Below are 27,313 nucleotides of genomic sequence, written 5' to 3' on the forward strand. Positions count from 1 at the left end.
CTTGCACCCGGAGGCTGGTCAGGTACAATAGCAGCTGCGGCAGACTTTTTTTTTTTTTGGGGGGGGGGGGGGGGCGTGGCCTCCAGCTCCGGCTGAATACCGGGAGTTTGTCGGGAGAAAATCTCTGTCGGGAGAGGCGCTGAATATCGGGATTCTCCCGCTAAAAACGGGAGTGTTGGCTAGTGTGGGCTAACTAAAGCCGGGTAGTTAGCTTTACAAATGCTGCTTGAAGGCGCCCGGAGTGGGCGTGGCTCCCTCCGGCGTGCGCGTACGCGTGCGTGTGTGAGCGCGCCTGCTTTTTCACGGGGTGGTCGAGGAGGGGACAGCCAAGGGGAAACATACTTGGCGCGGCTCCCTCCTCTCTGCTTAGTTTACACCGGTTGCGATCACTGCAAGAAGAAGGAAGAGAGAGAGAGAGGAAACAAAAAAAAAAAAGAAAAAGTGTGTATTTAGGGGGGTGGGATGCATGTGCCATAAATAAATAGTCTGGGCTGCTTAGTGCGTGTTTTTTGTTGTTGTTTTTTTTAACTTTTTGGGCGATGAGGCGCTTGCACGTCGCGCCGCGAACAGCCTCCGTCGATCCGGCGACCTGCTGCTGACAAGCCGGGGAGACGAGGGACCGGGGGGGCGCCTGGTGGAGAGACCACCGCCGGGGGGTGGGGGGGGACCATGCAGTTTGCAATGTCGCTGCTTGGACTCATGTGTCAGCTGTCAGCACTCGTCCGGGTCACCGTCCAGCACCGCTGGCACCCGAAACAAGGTACAACTTTTGACGTTTTTTGTGCAGTTTGGTCCACTTTTAGCACCGAATTTGTCCCCCCCTGCAGAAGCCTTCATCCAGCAGCTGTCATCGTATGAAATCACCAGCCCGCTGCGGGTCAACGACTTCGGGGAGTCCTTCCCGCACACGCTGCACTACAGGCGGAGACGCCGGAGTGTAAACGACGACCTGTCCGCCGCCCTGCGGGTCCACTACCGAATCGACGCCTTCGGCCAGCGCTTCCAGCTCAACTTGAGCGCGCACTCGGACTTCATCGCGCCCGCCTACACGGTCGCGCACTTGGGAGCCGAGCTGAGCGACTCCACGGCGGCCCGGGGAGAGGAGACGGAGGCCGACATGCGCCACTGCTTCTTCCGGGGACACGTCAACGCCAGGGGCGAGCAGCCGGCAGTGGTCAGCTTGTGCACCGGCTTGGTGAGTACCGTTTTTCCTCCTGATGCCTTTGCACCCATGCATAAACCTGCAGCCTCGCCCAGGTGTGTCAAAAGAAAAAAAACAATGTCTAATACAGATGTCACTGCAGGTTGCAAAATGCAGCAGCTTATTCCTCATTTAGTGGTCCCAATCAATGTTCCCTCTAATTCAGGCCTGGGCAATTATTTTGACTCGGGGGCCACATTTAGAGAAAAAAAAGTGTCTGGGGGCCAGTATATCTATTTTTAGGAACACTAATACAAAACCTCACAATAATGTCTGATTGAATGCTAAAAACGTTATGACAGACCGCCTTAAAAAAACGTAACGGAATTTTACATGTTTCTATTAACGATAAAACACTGAATATTGACAAAATATGAATGTCACACACCCTTTCGATCAACATATTTTTAGGGCTGCAACTAACGATTAATTTGATAATCGATTAATCTGTCGATTATTACTTCAATTAATAATCGGATAAAAGAGACAACCTACATTTCTATCCTTTCCAGTATTTTATTGAAAAAAACCCAGCATACTGGCACCATACTTATTTTGATTATTGTTTCTCAGCTGTTTGTACATGATGCTGTTTATAAATAAAGGTTTATAAAAAAATAAAAAATAAATAAAAATTGCCTGCGCGCATGCGCATAGCGTAGATCCAACGAATCGATGACTAAATTAATCGCCAACTATTTTTATAATCGATTAGTTGTTGCAGCCCTACATATTTTACAATCAAGTGAAACGCAACAAACAGTGAAATATGAACATGAAGGGTACAAAATGAACCCACCTACAATCTGATATATCTGATACATCACTAAGCTTTAGAACTTTGTTGTGAAAATCTCCTTCCGCGTCTGTGGAAACGCTTCCCACTGTTTGGTGCCTCGTCTGAGCTGCTGTGAAGTAGATTACACCCTAGTAACTAATTAGATGACCATAGTAACTAATTAGATTACCATAGTAACTGGTATATCATCCATAAGTGCAGATTCCAACCATTGAAATACTTAGTATAGTTCAAGACTTACGGTTGTTAGAAAACATGACTGCACATCATAATGGCAGCTACACTTTCCATCTTAAAGATCTAAAAAAATTATTTGGGAATGTCCGGCGGGCCAGATTGAAAAGCTTAACGGGCCGCATGTGGCCCCCGGGCCTTAATTTGCCCAGGTCTGCTCTAATTGTTCATGTTTGTGAGCAAGTGCCAAAACTCCCTGAGCATTCAGTGGAGCCCATGTGAGCAACATCAGACGTGCACACAGTGGCTACACCAGCAGCACACCTGTCCCAAACCTGACTAAATAACAAGTTCAATCTCCATCCATCCATCCATTTTCTACCGCTTGTCTCTTTCGGGGTCGCTGGAGCCTATCTCAGCTGCATTCGGTACACCCTGGACAAGTCCCCACCTCATCGCAGGGCCAACACAGATAGACAGACAACATTCTCTTATTATAATCAAATGACAGCAGTCATTTCCATGAGGTTATTTTCTAATATAAGCGTTTAGGCCCACTTACAATGACAATAACAAAAAATATTGTTTTTCTTACTTGTATTGTTTGTCTGGGTGGAGGTCCTGCTTTGGAAATAATGTGTACCCCTTTCAGACATTGCATTTAGTTCCCATTAAAACATTCACATGTTGCACAATGAGATGTAAGCAGGGGATCATGTGTACATTCCTGCAACTTCCTGTTTGTAAAAAATATATTTTTATTAGTATTTATTTAATATACTAACAGCATTTCATGATTAATATTTATAAATTAAGATTCCTAATAAATGACACTAGAATAAGCACACATTTGATTGGTAAATCATAGTGAAACGACCTGGAATGACACTTTATGTGTGGTGTTGGAGTTGTCCGACTTTTTGTGTGGCTGTAAACGCATCACTGGCTAAGTGCCGTATGTGCATGTGTTGGCGCAAGTGAGAAAGAGCGAGCGGCTGCTGTTGATATAACAAAGTTGCTTTTGGTCTGGTTTGTACTGCAGAAAATGACCACTTTTGCTAGATATCATTTTTTTTACTCATGTTTTGGTGATGTGTTTATGGCAGACAATAAAGAGTTTTGCTCAGTAAAGTGATGGATGGAATTCATGTCCTCAAAGCGTCTCGACAGACGTTACAATATTTGAACAATGATGACGAAAACTGTTTTCTCTGTCGTGTCCGCGTGTCGAAAATTGTTATGCGCTTATTTTTTTATTTGATTTTGTGCGTGGCATAGATTTGCCATGCGCAGAGGACGCTTGAGCAGTGCGCAATTGCACAGGTGCGTACCTTAGAGCAGGCCTGGGCAATTATTTTACTCGGGGGGCCAGATTTAGATTAAAAAAACTGTGTCTGGGGGTAGGGATGATGTTTGATAAGAAATTATCGAGTTCGAGCCTATTATCGAATCCTCTTATCGACCCGATTCCTTATCGATTCTCTTATCGAGTCCAGATAGGTTGTTGTATATGGGAAAAAAAACACACAATATTTGGTTTAACAAAAGCTCACTTTTATTATATAACAAATAAATAAAATCTGATAAGTAAATAAATATTGACTGTTACCCCCATAAAAAAATAAAATAAAATAAATAAATATTGACTGTTGTTACCCAAAGTATATTAAGTGGGATTTTTCAGAAAAACAAATATATACAGTAACACAAAAACAACCTGTCTCTGTGATCACAATAGGTGTATAAATAATAATATAGTGTTAAATAAAATTAGTCCCTTGGGCACAAAACTGAAAATAATACAGCTCTCCAAAAAGTGCACTTCTGCTGCTATTTGACATAACTGTTTGTTATGATGCTTTGACATTTTTGCACTTTATTTCTTTATTGAAAGAAAATTCTATGAAGAGAAAAGTTGTTTGCAAATGTGGTTACAATGCTAAAAAATGCAAAGTTAAAGCTAACAAAAGAAATACACTTTATTGAGTTAACATTATTTCTTTATAGGGGGAAAGATGTGATGTTATGAACTAAGGAATATAACAACTACACTACCCAGCATGCAACGGGAGTGACGAGCATGCGCGGTAGCCCCGAAAAGTGTCGTTGCATGTCGTCACCCGGCAGCTAAGAATGAGGTTATGAGCACGCTGTGAAAGTAAACGTCAAGAACTAAGCCAACACGCCTCGTCTGCATTATTTATAATTAGACAGACAACACATATACAGTGTGATTTTGTTTTGTTTACAAGGAAAGAAAAACAAAAGTTAAAAAAGGGAGATCATGTCATATATGTTATTTATATATGTATGTGCTGCGGTCGCTTTAAGAACATTGCGACAGCTGCCGTAAAGGAGGTGCGTTGCTAGCCTGGTTGCTATGTTTCCGGTTGGTCGTAAAAGTGTTGGTCATATGTTTGTACCCTGCTCAAATCTCTCAGTGAAGTTATTCATTGGATTATACTTTCTGTTTTGAACTTTATTACACCTTGGAGCGCTTTTTCCGGTGCATTGTTTTTCCTGCTTTCCCTATCTGCACCTAATGACTGAGCTATGTGACGTCATTTCTTAAGATGTCTCAAGGGGCATTTCTGTTCGGGACGGGATTCGTTCCCAGGGATTCGAATAAAGAACCAACTCTTTTTCTTTACTATAGTGGTCTCGATAACGGGTACCGGTTCTCAAAAAGGGATTCGAGTCCGAGGACTCGACCGGGAAAACCGGTTTCGAGTATCATCCCTATCTGGGGGCCGGTACATCTATTTTTAGGAACACTAATACAAAACCTCACAATAATGATTGAAAGCTAAAAACGTCATGACAGACCGCCTTAAAAAAACGGAATGGAACTTGAATTTTTTTTACTGAAAGAGACACCCAGAATGTGCATGAAAATAAAGAATGTGGGATTTACAATATTAACTATGAATGATAAAACACTGAATATTGACAACATATTTTACAATCAACCGAAACGCAACCAAAATGCAACAAACATAGTGAAAAAACCCCCACCTACAATCTGAAATATCTCATAGTGACCATAGTAAGTAATTAGATGACCGTAGTAACTAATTAGATGACCATAGTAACTAGTATATGATGCAGATTCCAAGCATTTAAAGACTTAGTATAGTTGAAGACTTCAGGTCATTAGAAAACATGACTGCACATCATAATGGCAGCTACACTTTCCATCTTAAACATCTAAAACAATTATTTGGGAATGTCCGGCGGGCCAGATTGAAAAGCTCAACGGGCCGCATGTGGCCCCCGGGCCTTAATTTGCCCAGGTCTGCCTTAGAGGGAACGTTGGTCCCAATGGTGAAACTTGGTTTTGCTTCGACCATTGGCTCGTATCCATTGCTGTACCTGGTTTGCTCTCGCAAAATACATCAGTGTTTTTCAACCTTTTTTGAGCCAAGGCACCATTTTTTTTATTGGAAAAAATCCGGAGGCACACCACCAGCAGAAAACATTCAAAAAATGATACTCTGCAGTTGATATTGACAGTAAAAAGTTGTCCTCGCAATTGTTGGATATGAATTCAAACCATGACTAAGCATGCATCACTATAACTTTTGTGTCAAAGTAGGTGCACTGTCATGACCTGTCACTTAGACTTAGACTTCCTTTTTATTGTCATTCAAATTTGAACTTTACAGTACAGATAAGAGCGGGATTTCGTTACATTAGCTCATGGTAGTGCAGGATGAAAGAGCAATAAGGTGCATATATAAATAAATAAATAGATTACTGTACAGATAAATATATTGCAGTTCTTCATATGCATCCACGTTTATGGATGTATGTTATATTGTCTTTTTTATTCCAGCGAGTTAATCCATTTTGGGGGGAGTTGAGGGGATGATTATGATGCGTTCAAGAGTCTTACGGCCTGAGGGAAGAAGCTGTTACATCTGCTTTGGAGGCTGCGGAACCTCTTTCTAGAGTCCAGCAGTGAAAACAGTCCTTGGTGGGGGTGGGAGGAGTCTTTGCAGATTTTCTGAGCCCTGGTCAGGCAGCGACTTTTTGCGATCTCCAGGATAGGAGGAAGAGGAGTCCTGATGATCTTTCCCGCCGTCCTCACCACTCTCTGGAGAGACTTCCAGTCTGAGGCACTGCAGGCTCCAGTCCAGACAGAGATGCAGTTGGTCAGTAGGCTCTCTGTAGTGCCTCTGTAGAAGGTGGTGAGAATGGGGGGAGGGAGCTGTGCTCTTTTCACACGTGACTTATTGAGTTTTTTTGCTGTTTTCCTGTGTAGTGTTTTAGTTCTTGTCTCGCGCTCCTATTTTAGTGGCTTTTTTCCTGTTTTGTTGGTATTTTCCTGTGGCAGTTTCATGTCTTCCTTTGTCTACCTGCTTTGTTTTAGCAATCGAGAATATTTAAGTTGCAGCACGGTGTAACAGGGGTTAGTGCATGTGCCTCACAATATGAAGGTCCTGAGTAGTCCTGAGTTCAATCCCGGGCTCGGGATCTTTCTGTGTGGAGTTTGCATGTTCTCCCCGTGACTGCGTGGGTTCCCTCCGGGTACTCCGGCTTCCTCCCACCTCCAAAGACATGCACCTGGGGATAGGTTGATTGGCAACACTAAATTGGCCCTAGTGTGTGAATGTGAGTGTCAATGTTGTCTGTGTTGGCCCTGTGATGAGGTGGCGACTTGTCCAGGGTGTACCCCGCCTTCCGCCCGAATGCAGTTGAGATAGGCTCCAGCACCCCCCGTGACCCCGAAAGGGACAAGCGGTGGAAAATGGATGGATGGATGGAATATTTAAGTTGTGCAGACGCTATCCTTCTTTGTGGGGACATTGTTGATTGTCATGGCATTGTGGATGTACTTTGTGGACGGCGTCTCTGCTCCACACGCTGCAAGTCTTTGCTGTCGTCCAGCATTCTGTTTTTTGTTTACTTTTGCAGCCAGTTGAGTTTTTAGTTTCGTTTTGAATATCCTTTTTAGAGCAGCACTCGCCTTTTTGTTTATTTTTGCTTTACCGCTGTCATCTGCATATTGGGATCACGACAAACCATCGTCGTCGTTCCCGACATCTACGAAGCAATTAGCTACCTGCTGCCACCTACTGAGTATTACATGGTTGCTCTGCCGAGCTCTAGACAGCACAGACACTCGACAACGGCACATTATTTGCGGATTATAACTACTGGTTTGCAAAAGATACTTTTAACCCAGTTTGGTGAAATTACATAATCTCCCACGGCACACCAGACTGTATCTCATGGCACACAGTGGTTGAAAAACACTGAAATACATGAATTAGTCCCAAGGAGTACAATAATGAAGCCATTGAGTGTACGGTATTGGACAGTAACTCAAAACATAGGACTCAGGACTGTGCAAAACCCTCACATAGTCCTATGGAGTACATCAGAGAGCAATAGTGAAGTGGTTGACATCAGAAATAATGGACCTCCTACTGTAATTGTCTTTTGAAAATGCAAGATAATACACCTGCACAATTGATGTGAAATGCATCAAACATCTGCCTTTTTGGAGGCTCTTTTGCAAGAACAATTCTCATTACACAACACATTTTCCACTTCCCTGAAAGGTAACCTCAATATTATTCATCACATTATGTTCTCCCCATTTTTCCTGTGACAAAATGGCAACCAAGGTAATCAAAAAGGTTAACCAACGAACGAGATTTCTCTACAGAATTTCCCCTCTGGTCAACAAAAGCACCTTGAGGATTCTGGCGGGAACTCTCGTTCAACCCTTTTTCGATTACGCATGCACCTCCTGGTACCCTAGCACCTCCAAAACCCTCAAATCTAAACTCCAAACATCTCAGAACAAGCTTGCAGGTTACTTCTAGACCTCCACCCCAGATCCCACCTCACTCCTACCCACTTCTCTAAAGTGGGCTGGCTCAAGGTGGAGGACAGAGTTAAACAACTTGCACTGAGCCTAGTCTATAAAATCCGCTACACCTCCCTGATACCGAAGTACATGTCAAACTACTTCCTTAATGTAAATGACCGCCATAACCACAACACCAGGGGGTGCTCCACTAACCACGTTAAACCCAGATTCCGATCTAACAAAGGTCTTAACTCATTCTCTTTCTATGCCACATCAATGTGGAATGCGCTCCCAACAGGTGTAAAAGAAAGGGCATCTCTATCCTCCTTCAAAACCGCAATAAAAGTTCACCTCCAGGCAGCTACAACCCTAAACTAACACCCTCCCCGGATTGCTAATAATCAAATGTAAACAATCAAATGCAGATACTTTTTCTTTTTCTTATGCCTTCTGATCTCTCTCTCTCTCTCTCTCTCTCTCTCTCTCTCTCTATGTCCACTACTTGATGTCCATACCCCCCCCCCGCCCCTCCACACCCCTGATTGTAAATAATGTTAATAATTCAATGTGATTATCTTGTGTGATGACTGTATTATGATGATAGTATATATGATAGTATATATCTGTATCATGAATCAATTTAAGTGGACCCCGACTTAAACAAGTTGAAAAACTTATTCGGGTGTTACCATTTAGTGGTCAATTGTACGGAATATGTACTTCACTGTGCAACCTACTAATAAAAGTCTCAATCAATCAATCAATCAAACATGTAATTAACAGCAATATATAGATTATGTGCATTAGATTACAGTAATGCTTTAGTTTGCAATAGTGTAGAAGTGCACTGCATAAGCTCACTAATATACAACAGCAAATCCGGCGTACTGCATTGAGTCACTATAGGTCCAGCTCCGTTTTCCTCCTGATGCGTTTGCACCCGTGCAAGGATTTGGGGGTGAGTACCGTAATTTCCGGACTATAAGCCGCACCTGACTATTAGCCGCACCAGCTAAATTTAGGGGAAAATATAGATTGCTCCATATATAAGCCGCACCCGACTATAAGCCGCAGGGTTTTGATGTGTAATTAGCGTAGTATATAGGGGTTCCTGCTACCACGGAGGGGATTGTCGGGACAGAGATGACTGTTTGGGAACGCAAAGCGTCCCATTTATTAACAATAAATCTTTCAATCATTCAATCAAACTTTCACATCTTTGACATGGCGAACAGCATTCGTGCAGAGTACAAATAATACAACGGTGCAAAGTAATACAAAGTGCTCGCCTGTACGTTATCAAATAACCAGCCTACCGGTATATGAAAAGTCAGTCTTTAATCATTGTGTCATCGTCTTCCTCCTGCGTACTAAAACCACCAAAATCCTCTTCGTCGGTGTCGGAGAAGAACAGGCCGTAAATAAGCCGCACCCTCGTATAAGCCGCAGGGACCAGAACGAGGGGAAAAAGTAGCGGCTTATAGTCCGGAAATTACGGTAGTTCTTTGAGGTAGAGGGGGGCATTTCCATGGAGGCACTGGTGGGTTAGTAGGGAGACTTTGTATTCAATCCTGAGTGGAACAGGAAGCCAGTGAAGGGATTTGAGAATTGGTATGATATGGTCATTTCCGCACTCTCATCAGGATCCTAGCAGCTTTATTCTATATACCACTGCAAACCGCAATAAGTACGTTGTTAAAGGAATAGCACCCTGACTGTGTCAAACAAAATCGAGCGTCATCATTAGTGTAAAGACTGACTTTCGGTTGGATTAGTTAGAAAGGGATAGGCGGTAGAAAATGAATAGATCAGGGGTGTCAAACGTAAGGCCCGTGGGCCGGATCAGGCCCGTGAACAGGTTTTATCCGGCCCGTGGGATGAGTTTACTAAGTATAAAAATGCGCCAAAATTTTTGAATGAAAGAAACTGCTGTTTTAATTGTGTCCACTAGATGTCACAATAGCAATTATTTGTGTCTTTCTAGATTATGCTACATATGTAAAAAAAAAATATATATATATATATACCACACGATGTAAGCAAACTACATAAATAACATCCTGTAATTTGATTTTTATATTATTTTTTTAATAATAATAATAATAATAATAGATTTTATTTGTAAAAAGCACTTTACATTGAGTAAACAACCTCAAAGTGCTACAGTGTATTAAAAAAATAAAATAAAATAAATAAATTAGAAAAAAATAAAAAGATAATAAAAAATAAATAAAAACTAGAACAGCCAAATAGCTAAAACTAGTATGCATATATCTAAAAAAAAAAAAAAAGGCTTTTTTAAAAAGAAGGGTTTTCAAGCCTTTTTTAAAAGCATCCACAGTCTGTGGTGCCCTCAGGTGGTCAGGGAGAGCGTTCCACAGACTGGGAGCAGCGGAGCAGAAAGTCCGGTCTCCCATTGTTCACTGAAGTTGTCTTTATTTTTAAGTTATCGTGCCGTGATTTCACCAGTCCGGCCCACTTGGGAGTAGATTTTTCTCCATGTGGCCCCCCATCTAAAATGAGTTTGACACCCCTGGAATAGATGGATGGATAGTTAGAGTAGTCAGTGTGAAGGTGACTTTCATCAGTTGGCTGTTTATGACACCAGTGAAAAGTGTCATTTTTTTAGCCTTTCTTTCTACACGATGATACTTTTGGTTGCTGACTCCTGTTTGAGACCAGCCGATAAAGGAGAGGACACGGGTTACAAAAGGTCACTTGGTTGAGAGGCAAGGGGTCCACCTCCGCCGCGCCCGCCCACCACCAAATTCTGGCACCGAGGCTGCAATGCCGACAGGATGACCGCCACGGGTTATCCCTATCCTCAGTGACATGATCCTTATTTTAGATGGCCGCACCTTGTACTGTAACCAGGATAGCACACTATATCCGGTACAGTCACGCTTAATTAAAAGCACATTGTGTAAGGTCATGCCGTTTTGAATTTGACCAACATCTTTGGGACTAATATGCACAAAACGTAGAAAGTTAAATACGCATTATTAATTGTCCATCAAACTGTGTTAAAATGTTCATTTCTGTCTTATTCCAATCGTATTCAACATTTTCCGTAGGTGCTTTGTTGCTGCAAAGTACCGTATTTTTCAGAGTATTAGTCGCTCCGGAGTATAAGTCGCACCGGCCGAAAATGCATTATAAAGAAGGAAAAAAACATAAGTCGCACTGGAGTATAAGTCGCATTTTTTTGGGAAATTTATTTGATAAAACCTAACACCAAGAATATACATTTGAAAGGCAATTTAAAATAAATAAAGAATAGTGAACAACAGGCTGAATAAGTGTACGTTATATGAGGCATAAATAACCAACTGAGAACGTGCCTGGTATGTTAAAGGCCTACTGAAACCTACTACTACCGACCACGCAGTCTGATAGTTTATATATCAATGATGAAATCTTAACATTGCAACACATGCCAATGCGGCCGGGTTAACTTATAAAGTGACTTTTAAAACTTCCCGGGAAATATCCGGCTGAAACGTCGCGGTATGATGACGTATGCGCGTGACGAAGTCAGAGTAACGGAAGTTATGGTACCCGTAGAATCCTATACAAAAAGCTCTGTTTTCATTTCATAATTCCACAGTATTTTGGACATCTTTTGCAATTTGTTTAATGAACAATGAAGGCTGCAAAGAAGACAGTTGTAGGTGGGATCGGTGTATTAGCAGCGGACTACAGCAACACAACCAGGAGGACTTTGTTGGAGCGCTAGCCGCGCTAGCCGCGCTAGCCGCCGACCTCACCTTGACTTCCTACGTCTCCGGGCCGCCAAACGCATCGGGTGAAGTCCTTCGTCCTTCTGCCGATCGCTGGAACGCAGGTGAGCACGGGTGTTGATGAGTAGATGAGGGCTGGCTGGCGTAGGTGGAGAGCTAATGTTTTTAGCATAGCTCTGTGAGGTCCCGTTGCTAAGTTAGCTTCAATGGCGTCGTTAGCACAGCATTGTTAACCTTCGCCAGCCTGGAAAGCATTAACCGTGTATTTACATGTCCACGTTTTAATAGTATTGTTGATTTTCTATCTATCCTTCCTTCTATCCTTTATTTTTTTGTTTCTATATGCAGTTAAAGCACGATGCTATCACGTTAGCTCGTAGCTAAAGCATTTCGCCGATGTATTGTCGTGGAGATAAAAGGCACTGAATGTCCATTTTGCGTTCTCGACTCTCATTTTCAAGAGGATATAGTATCTGAGGTGGTTTAAAATACAAATCCGTGATCCACAATAGAAAAAGGAGAGTGTGGAATCCAATGAGCCAGCTTGTACCTAAGTTACGGTCAGAGCGAAAAAAGATACGTCCATCGCTGTCTCTCAAGTCCTTCACTGTAACGTTCCTCATCTACGAATCTTTCATCCTCGCTCAAATTAATGGGGTAATCATCACTTTCTCGGTCCGAATCTCTCTCGCTCCATTGTAAACAACGGGGAATTGTGAGGAATACTAGCTCCTGTGACGTCACGCTACTTCCGGTACAGGCAAGGCTTTTTTTTATCAGCGAGCAAAAGTTGCGAACTTTATCGTCGATTTTCTCTACTAAATCCTTTCAGCAAAAATATGGCAATATCGCGAAATGATCAAGTATGACACATAGAATGGATCTGCTATTCCCGTTTAAATAAAAAAAAATCATTTCAGTAGGCCTTTAACGTAACATATTATGGTAAGAGTCATTCAAATAACTATAACATATAGAACATGCTTTACGTTTACCAAACAATCTGTCACTCCTAATAGCTAAATCCCATGAAATCTTATACGTCCAGTCCGGGGGTCGGCAACCCGCGGCTTTGGAGCCGCATGCGGCTCTTTAGCGCCGCCCTAGTGGGTCTCTGGAGCTTTTTCCAAAATGTATGAAGAATGGAAAAAGATGAGGGGGGAAAAATTTTTTTTTTGTTTTAGTATGGTTTCTGTAGGAGGACAAACATGACACAAACCTCCCTAATTGTTATAAAGCACAATGTTGATATTAAACATGCTTCACTGATTCGAGTATTTGGCGAGCGCCGTTTTGTCCTACTAATTTTGGCGGTCCTTGAACTCACTGTAGTTTGTTTACATGTATAACTTTCTCCGACTTTCTAGGACGTGTTTTATGCCACTTCTTTTTCTGTCTCATTTTGCCCACCAAACTTTTAATTTTGTGCATGAATGCACAAAGGTGAGTTTTGTTGATTTTATTGACTTGTGTGGAGTGCTAATCAGACATATTTGGTCACTGCATGACTGTAAGCTAATCGATGCTAACATGCTATTTAGGCTAGCGATATATACATATTGCATCATTATGCCTAATTTGTAGGTATATTTGAGGTCATCTAGTTTCCTTTGTGTCCTCTTGATTCAATTTATATCTCATGACACACTATCTGTATGTAATATGGCTTTTAATTTTTTGCGGCTCCAGACAAATTTGTTTTTGTATTTTTGGTCCAATATGGCTCTTTCAACATTTTGGGTTGCCGACCCCTGGACTAGTCTCTTACATGAATGAGCTAAATAATATTATTTGATATTTTATGGTAATGTGTTAATAATTTCACACATAAGTCGCACCCCTGGCCAAACTATGAAAAAAACTGCGACTTATAGTCCGAAAAATACGCTATCTATAGGGGTTTGATTACTCGCTAAATATCGTCTACTTTTACACTGGACTACTTTTTTTTTTTACCCTCAAATGACATGGATTGGATATTTTTTGTAGGTCTAAAAAAAGTGGCAAAGTGCTTTTTAAATTGGATATTTTCGCATCAAATTTGGGCCACATCAGGAGGTACATCCGAATCTGTTTGGAATTTGATCTTTTCAGATGTGACTGCAGTCTCAAACGGCAATGCGACCCGTTTGTGACTTTTTACGTCATGTTCCCGCCAGCAGAAGTGGATACGTTAACACATGCGGTTTCGCAAGTGCTGTTTCGATGATGTCTTTTTTTGGCGGCAAAATTTTCGGTGCATCACTAGACAATAGTGCGCAAATAATAGGCTATATGTAAGGTTTGGTATGCACGTATGTATGTGTACATACATAAAAAAGCCAAAACCAGTGAAGTTGGCACGTTGTGTAAATGGTAAATAAAAACAGAATACAATGATTTGCAAATCCTTTTCAACTTATATTCAATTGAATAGACTGCAAAGACAAGATATTTAATGTTCGAACTGAGAAACTCACTTTTTTTTTGAAAATAATCATTACTTAGAATTTAATGGCAGTAGCACATTGCAAAAAAAGTTGTCACAGGGGCATTTTTACCACTGTGTTACATGGCCTTTCCTTTTAACAACACTCAGTAAACGTTTGGGAACTGAGGAGACACATTTTTGAAGCTTTTCAGGTGGAATTCTTTCCCATTCTTGCTTGATGTACAGCTTAAGTTGTTCAACAGTCCGGGGGTCTCCGTTGTGGTATTTTAGGCTTCATAATGCGCCACACATTTTCAATGGGAGACAGGTTTGGACTACAGGCAGGCCAGTCTAGTACCCGCACTCTTTTACTACGAAGCCACGCTATTGTAACACGTGCAGAATGTGGCTTGGCATTGTCTTGCTTAAATAAGCAGGGGCGTCAATGAAAAATGCCTTGCTTGGATGGCAAAATATGTTGCTCCAAACCTGTATGTACCTTTCAGCATTAATGGTGCCTTCACAGATGTGTAAGTTACCCATGCCTTGGGCACTAATACACCCCCATACCCTCACAGATGCTGGCTTTTGAACTTAGCGCCTAGAACAGTCCGGATGGTTCTTTTCCTCTTTGGTCCGGATGACACGACTTTCACAGTTTCCAAAAACAATTTGAAATGTGGACTCGTCAGACCACAGAACACTTGTTCACTTGGCGTCAGTTCATCTTAGATGAGCTCGGGCCCGGTGAAGCGTTTCTGGGTGTTGTTGATAAATGGCTTTGGCTTTGCATAGTAGAGTTTTAACTTGCACTTACAGATGTAGTGACCGACTGTAGTTACTGACGGTGGTTTTATGAAGTGTTCCTGAGCCTGTGAGGTGATATCCTTTACACACTGATATCGCTTTTTGATGCAGTACCGCCTGAGGGATCCAAGGTCACAGGCTTTGCCGCTTACAAGCAGTGATTTCTCTGAACCTTTTGATGATATTATGGACCGTCGATGGGGAAATCCCTAAATTCCTTGAAATAGCTGGTTGAGAAATGTTGTTCTTAAACAATTTGCTCAGGCATTTGTTGACAAAGTGGTGACCCTCAGCCTATCCTTGTTTGTGAATGACTGAGCATTTCATGGAAGCTGCTTTTATACCCAATCATGGCACCCACCTGTTCCCAATTCGCCTGTTCGCCTGTTGGAGGTTCCAAATAAGTGTTTGATGAGCATTCAGTATACGTTTGGGAACTGAGGAGACCAACTTTTGAAACTTTTCAGGTTCCGAATTAGCCTTTTTTACTTTTGGGATGTTCCAAATAAGTGTTTGATGAGCATTCCTCAACTTTCTCAGTCTTTTTTGCCACTTGTGCCAGCTTTTTTGAATGATGTTGCAGGCATCAAATTCCAAATGAGCTAATATTTGCAAAAAATAACTAAGTTTACCAGTTTGAATGTTAAGTATCTTGTCTTTGCAGTCTACTCAATTGAATATAGGTTGAAAAGGATTTGCAAATCATTGTATTCTGTTTTTATTGACCATTTACACAACGTGACAACTTCACTGGTTTTGGGGTTTTGTATTTCCACGATGCCTCGTGTTGGAGACGAGAAGTTCCACGGTCATCGTTATGCTAAATGGACAGAGAAAAGAGTGTTTTACAAGTGTTTGTAAAGCAATTTAAAACATGAGGTACACTACCGTTCAAAAGTTTGGGGTCACCCAAACAATTTTGTGGAATAGCCTTCATTTCTAAGAACAAGAATAGACTGTCGCGTTTCAGATGAAAGTTCTCTTTTTCTGGCCATTTTGAGCGTTTAATTGACCCCACAAATGTGATGCTCCAGAAACCAGAGGTGTGGACTCGAGTCACATGACTTGGACTCGAGTCAGACTCGAGTCATGAATTTGATGACTTTAGACTCGACTTGACAAATTGTAAAGAGACTTGCAACTCGACTTAGACTTTAACATCAATGACTTGTGACTTCACTTGGACTTGAGCCTTTTGACTTGACATGACTTGCTACCTTCCCCAAAACCCAAAGATTAAAAAGTTATTTGGGAGCGCGCCGCTCCGTATTTTTCCTTTTCTTCGTCATTGTCTATCAGCGTGTTGTTCCTGTCAGCTGGTGTGCTCTCAGTACAACAGCCAATCAAATTAGATCTACGCTGTTTTCATCACACAGCTCTCATCCAATCAAATTACAGGACAACCAATGAAGAAGAATTGTCAAACAATGCGGCAGTGAGAAACAATTATGCCAAAGTTAATTTCGTTCGGGTATTAAAACTACGACTCGGTCAACAAAAAACTAATAGCCCTATGCAAATCATGCAGTTCGAATATTATAGACGGAGCCGTAACAACTTCCAACTTCGTTCGACATTTGAAGATGCACAAAGAAGGGTAAGTTTTGAATGTAAGCTAACGTTTATTGGCTAAGTAACATGACTTTTATTTGCTGTGTAGTTAAATCAGTGAGGCTGTAAACTCACTGCTAACGTCATAACCATAGACATCTTGTAAGGGTACGCAGCATGGAGCGCTACTGCCTACAGGCGCAGACGAGACGCGGGGCCGCCATCTTGGAGTGGTGATCCGCTCCACTAGTGCAATTCATTGGGCAGGAGCAATGAACTGTCAGCGCATTTAATTCATCTTACCTCACTGAATACCACTGATTTTCACGCGCTTTGTTGTCATACGTGTAGCTATGATAAAGGACACATGTTTTGGCGTGTTTTATTATTCATAGTTTGCTTAACAGTAATATAATATTCTTATATGCTATAAGTGACCAGACGTCCGAGATCAAAACTGGGAATATAATCCCCAGAGAAAGGGGAAAAAAACGGACAGCTATTTTTAAATTGAAGAAACAATATGATTAGGTTATATATACATGTGTGTATCCTACATAAACAATGTATGAATACATTAGATATCTATATATCTTATAGACTGTATCTCTGTTGCTGCAGCAGCAGAGAGTTTATTCTGTCTTGACACTTTGTATTGATATTTTGTATTACATTCTTCCCTTAAATGATCATGTTTACAGTGATTGTTATATATGTATTTTTTATGTATGTCGCTTTGGATAAAAGCGTCTGCCAAATACTTAAACATATATAAACACCTGTAAGTCTTTATATCAGCTAAAACCACCAATCAGTTTCACTGGATTCAGAATAAAACCAAATGCTGTCTTACCCAACAATGTTAGTATTTGAATATTGTTACTTGAAGACTTATTCCTGGTTACAATTATACTGTTAAGAAAGTATTGTCTTATATTTTGCCTAAAATGAGAATGCATCATAATCAGTGGCGGCTGGTGAATTTTGTTTTAGGTGGGGCTGAAAGTTTGTAAACCAAACCCCTTTAGGGGCATCATCCTCCCCCAGAAGATTTCTTTGTGATTTTCACATACAAATATTGAAGATCTTTGCTCCTTCTCAACTCTGTGGTAATGTTATTTTCATAAAATACAACCAATAGTACATTAATGTTAAGTCTTACTTGTGAAAAGTAATCCCCCGATTCCTATTTTCAACAGTCCGCTCATTTGAGCAGGAAAACGCTGAACACCAGCCCGGCATCTTTGTTTTCTACCTGTCAACTGTCAGTTTAGGCTGCTCGCCGGCTCCTCATCACCACTTCAAGATGCAATTTGCTCGCGTCACAGCAACCAATGCTGCGTCTACTTATAAGATGTCTGTGGTTATAACATCATTGCAAACACGGCAATCTGTTGCGTCCACTGCAGTTCGTTACCTTATTCATACTTTTTGTCAAGTGATTTTTTTTAAGCAGGGTTGCATGAGGTACCTATAAATAACATTACGTTAGTCAATGTATCACACACAATAACGTAACGTTAGACGGCGGTCAGCAGCACCGCATATTTTAGCCACCTACAAAAAGACAAACATAGTCAAATAAAGGTCAGTTAAAATGTATACTATATTAAGAATATGTGTACATATTGCATAGGGCCCTGACATTTAAAAATAACAACTCTGTTCATGGTTATGTTCATGTATTTGTTATGTTTTTCATGTGTACGCACACATCAACACACATACAGTATGAGATGAGATCAATGAGATAAGGTAAGAACAGAATAGAAACTGCTGTGGAACTAGTTACAATGCAATATGCCATGGACATACAATGTTAACACTTTTGTACAAATAAGTACAGTTGCACTTGTTTTTGCAAATGTGTTTATTCTGTAAAGGAATGAGTTAAATGTTTAAATTTGTTTACACTATTAAAATGACTGGTTAATAGTGCTATTATGAATTGCAATGTCAGTACTATTTTTTTTCCTGCTATTTCAAATGCACTTGTTTTAATAAATAAATACAACGTTTTAAAAGCATACACAATCTGTGTAAAAATATTAGTCTGTGGTTAAAAGGACTTGAAAGGACTCGAAACTCAAAATGCATGACTTGTGACTTGACTTGAGACTTTCCAGTCTTGACTTTGGACTTGACTCGGGACTTGCCTGTCTTGACTCGGGACTTGACTCGAGACTTGAGGGCAAAGACTTGAGACTTACTTGTGACTTGCAAAGCAATGACTTGGTCCCACCTCTGCCAGAAACTCAATCTGCTCAAAGGAAGGTCAGTTTTGTAGCTTTTGTAACGAGCTAAACTGTTTTCAGATGTGTGAACATGATTGCACAAGGGTTTTCTAATCATCAATTAGCCTTCTGAGCCAATGAGCAAACACATTGTACCATTAGAACACTGGAGTGATAGTTGCTGGAAATGGGCCTCTATACACCTATGTAGATATTGCACCAAAAACCAGACATTTGCAGCTAGAATAGTCATTTACCACATTAGCAATGTATAGAGTGTACTTCTTTAAAGTTAAGACTAGTTTAAAGTTATCTTCATTGAAAAATAAGGACATTTTAATGTGACCCCAAACTTTTGAACGGTAGTGTATGCTAAATTGATCAGGCTAATCAGCCTTTAATTGCCCCTCTGCCCAACTTTGATGAATGACTTGCTTATCCAAACATGTTTGCATCCTTTTTCAAGCAATCGCTGTTGGTTATCCGCATCATCACTCATCGAGAATGACAGGACAATGGAGACAGCGCCAGAGGCTATTGGGTCATAAACGTGTCCGTATCTGATCACTCGGGCTTAATGGCCGGGGCACATTTTGTGGGGATGAGGTCATTAAGGAATAATTAAGCCCTAAAACAAAGGAGTCATTCTGGGGGGGAAAAAAACAAAAACAGGTTCCTCTTTTTTTCCCCCCCCGGAGTTACTCAAAGCTGTGGGCGAGGAGCATTTGGCCTTTTCAAAGTGAGCTGTGACGGGCCGAGGAAGAAAGAAACGGCGTGAAGGAAGAGGAGACAACCGCCAATAAAAGCTGGTAGGGGAACTTAAGGCTTGTCCGCACCGTGGGAAAGGAAGCTAAAAGGAGCGGTGCGGTGACAAACGAGGTGGTCTCCATTCCAGCCATGCACCTCTGTGCTGAGACCACGTCCGCCGACCATTGCGTGCCACCTCTGGCTGAGTCAGCGCCAAGCGGGATGTGAACGCGGCCTTTGTGGGCTTTGATGGAGTCGTTCCGGCCGTGTCACGACTATGACCCGTGTTCAAACGGGACCCCCGCGGCCCCGCCTCACCTCCAGTTCAGCACCCACTGCTGAACAGCAACCTTTGTGTCTGGCCAAAGTTTTGCCAGCTGATCTAATGCTGCATGGGAAATGTCCAAACTCTTCCATCCCTATTTTTTTTTTGTTTTTTTTAAAGCCTTTTTTCTGTGAGGCGAATCACCTGATCAAAGTTAACCGGCCATAGATAGTGATTTACAAAATACAGGTAAACATCTACTACGATAAATCATTGATGCTGAATACAGTGGAACACGACCATTTTTTTCCAATGTAGGACCAACGTGGAAAAAAATAATGGAAATTTAAATAGTCTGTTCCAGAGTTAAAGGCCTACTGAAACCCACTACTACCGACCACGCAGTCTGATAGTTTATATATCAATGATGAAATCTTAACATTATAACACATGCCAATACGGCCGGGTTAACTTATAAAGTGACATTTTAAATTTGCCGCTAAACTTCCGGTTCGAAACGCCTCTGAGGATGACGTATGCGCGTGACGTAGACCGGCGAACACGGGTATGCCTTCCACATTGAAGCCAATACGAAAAAGCTCTGTTTTCATTTCATAATTCCACAGTATTCTGGACATCTGTGTTCGTGAATCTGTTGCAATCATGTTCATTGCATTATGGAGAAGGAAGCTGAGCAAGCAAAGAAGAAAGTTGTCGGTGCGAAATGGACGTATTTTTCGAACGTAGTCAGCAACAACAGTACACAGCCGGCGCTTCTTTGTTTACATTCCCGAAAGATGCAGTCAAGATGGAAGAACTCGGATAACAGAGACTCTAACCAGGAGGACTTTTGACTTGGATACACAGACGCCTGTAGAGAACTGGGACAACACAGACTCTTACCAGGATTACTTTGATTTGGATGACAAAGACGGAGACGTGCTACTGTGAGTATGCAGCTTTGGCTTCTAAACATTTGATCGCTTGACCGTATGTGCGCAACTTTTTTTTGCGTATGTACGTAACTTTTTAAAAATATATAAGCTTTATGAACCTTGGGTTAGGTGAACGGTCTTTTGGGCTGAGTGATTGTGTGTGTTGATCAGGTGTTTGAATTGTATTGGCGTGTTCTATGGAGCTAGGAGCTAGCATAGGAGCTAGGAGCTAGCGTAACAAACACGCAGGTGTTTTTATGCAGGATTAATTTGTGGCATGTTAAATATAAGCCTGGTTGTGTTGTGGCTAATAGAGTATATATATGTCTTGTGTTTATTTACTGTTGTAGTCATTCCCAGCTGAATATCAGGTCACCCCCGGCTCTCACAGCATCTTCCCTATCTGAATAGCTTCAACTCCCCACTAGTCCTTCACTTGCACTTTACTCATCCACAAATCTTTCATCCTCGCTCAAATTAATGGGGAAATTGTCGCTTTCTCGGTCCGAATCTCTCTCACTTCATGCGGCCATCATTGTAAACAATAGGGAACTTTGCGTATATGTTCAACTGACTACGTCACGCTACTTCCGGTAGGGGCAAGCCTTTTTTTTATCAGATACCAAAAGTTGCAATCTTTATCGTCGTTGTTCTATACTAAATCCTTTCAGCAAAAATATGGCAATATCGCGAAATGATCAAGTATGACACATAGAATAGATCTGCTATCCCCGTTTAAATAAAAAAAATTCATTTCAGTAGGCCTTTAAACCGTTGCCATCATACACACTTTATAAGTCAAAGTGTACTATGAAGTGTACATTCTGTGCTTTTAAAATGATCACTGTCCACAAATGATTCCAGAGCGCGGCCACCGCTGCTGCTCACTGCTCCCCTCACCTCCCAGGGGGTGAATAAGGGGTGCCAGTGCCTCCATGGAAATGCCCCCCTCTACCTCAAAGAACTACTCACCCCCAAATCCTCCACACGACACCTCCGCTCCGGACAGGCTAACCTCCTCCAACCTCCGAGGACAAAGCTACGAACAATGGGAGACCGGGCTTTCTGCTCCGCCGCTCCCAGTCTGTGGAACGCTCTCCCTGACCACCTGAGGGCACCACAGACTGTGGATGCTTTTAAAAATGGCTTAAAAACCCTTCTTTTAAAAAAAGCCTTTTTTAGATATATGCACACTAGTTTTAGCTATTTGGCTGTTCTAGTTTTTATTTATTTTTTATTATCTTTATTTTTTTAATACACTGTAGCACTTTGAGGTTGTTTACTCAATGTAAAGTCCTTTTAAAAAAAAAATCTATTATTATTATTATTATTATGGGTCAAATGCAGAGGTTAATTTCACCACACTTAGTGTGTGTGTGTGTGTGTGTGGCAATCATTGGTACTAAGGCTGCAACTAACAACTAATTTGATAATCGATTAATCTGTCGATTATTACTTCTTATTGGGAAGACTATGTCTCCCGGCTGGCCTGGGAACGCCTCGGGATCCCCCGGAAAGAGCTGGACGAAGTGGCTGGGGAGAGGAAAGTCTGGGCTTCCCTGCTTAGGCTGCTGCCCCCGTGACCCGGCCTCGGATAAGCGGAAGGAGATGGATGGATGGATTATTACTTCGATTAATCGATTAATAATCGGATAAAAGAGATAAACTAGATTTCTATCCTTTCCAGTTTTTTATTGAGAAAAAAAACAGCATACTGGCACTTATTTTGATTATTGTTTCTCAGCTGTTTGTAAATGTTACAGTTTATAAATACAGGTTTATAAATAACCTTTATAGATTAGATCCAACGAATCAATGACTAAATTAATAGCCAACTATTTTTATAATCAATTTTAATCGATTTAATTGATTAGTTGTTGCAGCCCTAATTAGTACTTTAACTTTTTAACTTTATTGTACTGAGCAGCCAGGACAGAGGATCGCTTTGATGCGGTCTTAATAATTTCCGGGTTCTATGACCACCAACACCATTTTGGCTTTTTTTGTGGAGTTAATGTTTATCTGTGTTGGCCCTGTGATGGGGCGGCGACTTGTCCAGGGTGTACCCAGCCTTCCGCCCGATTGTAGCTGAGATAGGCTCCAGCGCCCCCCGCGACCCCGAAAGGGATAAGCGGTAGAAAATGGATGGATTGATGGATGGTTTAGGTCGTTGAAGTCTCACAAAAATGATTTGTTATTGTACATTAGGGTTGTCCCGATACCAGTATTTTGGTACAGGTACCAACATGTATTTAGATACTTTTCTAAATAACGGGGACCACAAAAAATGACAGTATTGTCTTTATTTTAACAACAAATGTTAGGGTACATTAAACATATGTTTATTATTGCAATTTTGTCCTTAAATAAAAAAGTAAACATAATAGACAACTTGTCTTTTAGTTGTAAGTAAACAAACAAAGGCTCCATAATTAGTCTGCTGACGTATGCAGTAACATATTGTGTCATTTATCTACCTATTATTTTGTCAACATTATGAGGGACAAACTGTAAAAATTGATTATTAATCTACTTGTCCATTTACTGTTTGTTTTTCTATTTCAACTTGTTCTATGTACTCTCCTGTTAAAATGTAATAATCACTTATTCTTCTGTTGTTTGATACTTTACATTAGTTTACTTTCTCCTCCGCCGCTCCGAGTCTGTGGAACGCTCTCCCTGACCACCTGAGGGCACCACAGACTGTGGATGCTTTTAAAAAAGGCTTAAAAACCCTTCTTTTTAAAAAAGCCTTTTTTTTTTTTTGGTCAACAGCCATACGGGTCACACTGAGGGTGGACCGTATAAACAACTTTAACACTGTTACAAATATGCGCCACACTGTGAACCCACACCAAACAAGAATGCCAAACACATTTTGGGAGAACATCCGCACCGTAACACAACATAAACACAACAGAACAAATACCCAGAACCCCTTGCCGTACTAACTCTTCCGGGACGCTACAACATACACCCCTGCTACCACCAAACCCACCCCATCTCCTGAATTCGGAAGTCTCAAGGTTGCCAAGTATGCTCTGGTATACTCTGGACTGGCCTTCATTGTTTTTTTAGCTGTTGTTTTGAGGCATGTTTAAAAAAATACAAAATAATGCACTTTGTTTAAGTCAAAGTATAGTATTTCCCATAGTTGTAGTGGGTATTAGGATTATCTCAGGGAGAGCATGTCCCAAATTCCAAGCTGCTGTTTTGAGGCATGTTAAAAAAAATAATGCACTTTGTGACTTCAATAATAAATATGGCAGTGCCATGTTGGCACTTTTTTTTTTTTTTTTCCGTAACTGGAGTTGAAGTTGTTCTCTTATTTTGGAAAACCTTGTTTTTGATTGATTGATTGAAACTTGTATTAGTAGATTGCACAGTACAGTACAATTGACCACTTAATGGTATCAGCCGAATACGTTTTTCAACTTGTTTAAGTCGGGGTCCACGTTAATCAATTCATGGTAAAGTTACATTGTTTAATGCATCCAGCGGGGCATCGCAACAAAATTAGGCATAATAATGTGTTAATTCCACGACTGTGTATGTCGGTATCGGTTGATATCGGAATCGGTAATTAAGAGTTGGACAATATCGGGATATCGGCAAAAAAGCCATTATCGGACATCTCTAAGTAAAATAATTTGACTTTTGAGGTTTCTCTGAACTCAATACAAATCTAGATTTGAGTGAAACCTTAATTCTGTCAAACTAGAAATGTTTGTTAGATATCTTCATTACTTCTTGTTTTATACCGTATTACACATCTTACAGTCTTAAAGAAATGATTCTAAATTGTCACTGAATGAATTGGGACCTCCAACAGAAAAGTTGCAAGCCCACCGAGCACACTAACCCTTAAAGTATTCCCCAATAAGGGCTTTTGATGGAACGGAAGCTGATATAACTTTCACTTGCTGGTCCTGACAACTGTTACAAGGTCAAGAATGAGTGCAGCAAAGCTCGATTTTTAAAAACGCAAAGTGATGTTTGTTATTATTACAGTCAGCGAGGCAAACAAGTTAAGGCTTTTCCACTCACCGGGATTGCTGATGTTGACTTTTGGGGAGATTCATTGATTATCTGAAAATGTCAACATGCTTAAAGTGACGGATTTTCATTCAAGTAAGTTTCACTCTTCTTGCAGCCTAAACTTAAACATGTTGCACTTTGGTTTCATACTGCATATGGATCTAATTAATAATTGCTATAGAATACGGCAGGGGTGTCGAACTTGTTTTCATTGAGGGCCACATCGCAGTCATGGTTGCCCTCAGAGGGCCGCTTGTAACAGTGAATGTAAGAATGTCAAAGTATGCACTGCAAAAAGTCGGTGTTCAAAAACAAGAAAAAAAATACAAAAATGAAGGGTATTTTATTTGAACTAAGCAAAATTATCTGCCAATAGAACAAGAACATTTGGCTTGTCAAGACTTTCCAAAACAAGTAAAATTAGATAACCTCAATGAACCCAAAAATACCTTAAATAAGTATATTGTCACTAATAACAACTGTACTACTATATGAGTACGTATTTTCTATTGTTTCATTGAAAATAAAACAGCAAAGTCCATTTGGCTGTCATTGTTTTAATTATGAGACACAATTGTGTCAAAGTCATGATTTTTTTTTTCATGCTTGAAATAAGAAATGATTACTTTAAAAAAGCAGTTTTATACTTGTGAGTGTTGATGACACAGCTTTGCAACAGTTGATATTCTGGTTTCAAGCATGTTTTACTCAATATAGGTCATCAAATCTCAGCAACAAGCTGTAATATCTTACTGAGATCATTTAGCACCAAAACCCTTAAAACAAGTAAAACACTCTAACATAAAATCTTATGTACGGCCGCCCAAGTCCCGGGCTGCCTAAAATGTTCATAACACAGCCAGCAGAGTCCAACGAGCCCCCCGGATAAAAGTTGGAAAAGTCGGCAAAATTCCCAAAAATGTTCAAAATACCTACCCAGGTTCGAGTCCCACAAGTCCCATCCCCGGCCGCGCAAGTCCCGGGATGCCCAAAATGTCCATAACACACCCAGCTGAGTCCCACGAGGCCCCCGGATAAAAGTTGGAAAAGTCGGCAAAAGTCCCAAAAATGTTCAAAATACCCAGGTTCGAGTCCCACAAGTCCCGCCCCCGGCCGCGCAAGTCCCGCCGCCGGCTGGGATGTCCAATTTGTCAAAAACGCACCCAGCAAAGTCCCACAGGAAGGCGGAGAGAAAAGTGAGAAAATGTTCAAAAATCACACCCGGGTACTCAATGTGGGACTCGAACCTGGGTAGGTATTTTGAACATTTTTGGGACTTTTGCATGTTTTACTAAATATAGGTCATAACATCTCAGCAACAAGCTGTAATATCTTACTGAAATCATTTAGGACCAAAACCCTTAAAACAAGTAAAACACTCTAACATAAAATCTTATGTATGGCCGCCCAAGTCCCGGGCTGCCTAAAATGTTCATAACACAGCCAGCCGAGTCCAACGAGCCCCCCGGATAAAAGTTGGAAAAGTCGGCAAAATTCCCAAAAAATGTTCAAAATACCTACCCAGGTTCGAGTCCCACAAGTCCCATCCCCGGCCGCGCAAGTCCCGGGATGCCCAAAATGTCCATAACACACCCAGCCGAGTCCCACGAGGCCCCCGGATAAAAGTTGGAAAAGTCGGTAAAAGTCCCAAAAATGTTCAAAATACCCAGGTTCGAGTCCCACAAGTCCCGCCCCCGGCCGGGATGTCCAATTTGTCAAAAACGCACCCAGCAAAGTCCCACAGGAAGGCGGAGAGAAAAGTGAGAAAATGTTCAAAAATCACACCCGGGTACTCAATGTGGGACTCGAACCTGGGTAGGTATTTTGAAAATTTTGGGACTTTTGCATGTTTTACTCAATATAGGTCATAACATCTCAGCAACAAGCTGTAATATCTTACTGAAATCATTTAGGACCAAAACCCTTAAACAAGTAAAACCCTCTAACATAAAATCTGCTTAGTGAGAAGAATTATCTTATTAGACAGAAAATAAGCAAATATCACCCTTATTTGAGATATTTCATCTTACTTAGATTTCAGTTTTTGCAGTGTACTTGCCTCATTATGTTATCAGATCAGTTCGAATAAGACATTAAAGTACATAATGTTGGATATAGAGAACATAAATCCTTTATTTATTGAATCACACATATTGAAATTCAATGATATAGTGACTTTGTCAACAATTCAAATTGTACACAAAGCAAACTATAACCTGCTACCCATGAATATACAACAGTTCTTCTCAACAAAAGAGGAGAAATATAACCTTAAAGGAAAATCTAATTTAAAACATTTGTATGCTCGTACAACACTTAAAACCTTTAGCATATCAGTATGTGGAATTAAATTATGGAATGGATTAACCAAAGAAATCAAACATAGCACCAATATGACTGTTCAAAGTACAAATGTTCACAAAGTACACAGAACAAGAATGCTGAACATCTTGAACCCTTTTTTTTTCTTTTGAGATTAAGATGATGTATTATTTGTTTACTTACTATGGTATATTATTCATTTATTATTTACTTATTCACTGTTCTGTTACAGAGAACAAGAAAATGCTACACTGCAAAAAGTCAGTGTT

At 40.9% G+C, this 27,313-nt stretch overlaps 1 protein-coding gene across 1 annotated transcript in view; it reads left to right on the top strand.

The window, feature by feature from the left end:
* The first annotated feature begins 315 nt into the window (after positions 1-315).
* LOC133641709 (A disintegrin and metalloproteinase with thrombospondin motifs 20) overlaps positions 316-27,313 on the top strand; it is a 409,743-nt gene continuing 382,745 nt past the window's right edge. The window contains exons 1-2 of the mRNA XM_062035652.1: positions 316-760; positions 828-1,195. Coding sequence (XP_061891636.1) covers positions 670-760; positions 828-1,195 — 459 coding nt within the window. The 5' untranslated portion in view covers positions 316-669. The remainder of the gene's footprint in view (positions 761-827; positions 1,196-27,313) is intronic.

This window comes from Entelurus aequoreus, linkage group LG24, assembly GCF_033978785.1.
Source record: "Entelurus aequoreus isolate RoL-2023_Sb linkage group LG24, RoL_Eaeq_v1.1, whole genome shotgun sequence".
NCBI classification, from domain to species: domain Eukaryota; kingdom Metazoa; phylum Chordata; class Actinopteri; order Syngnathiformes; family Syngnathidae; genus Entelurus; species Entelurus aequoreus.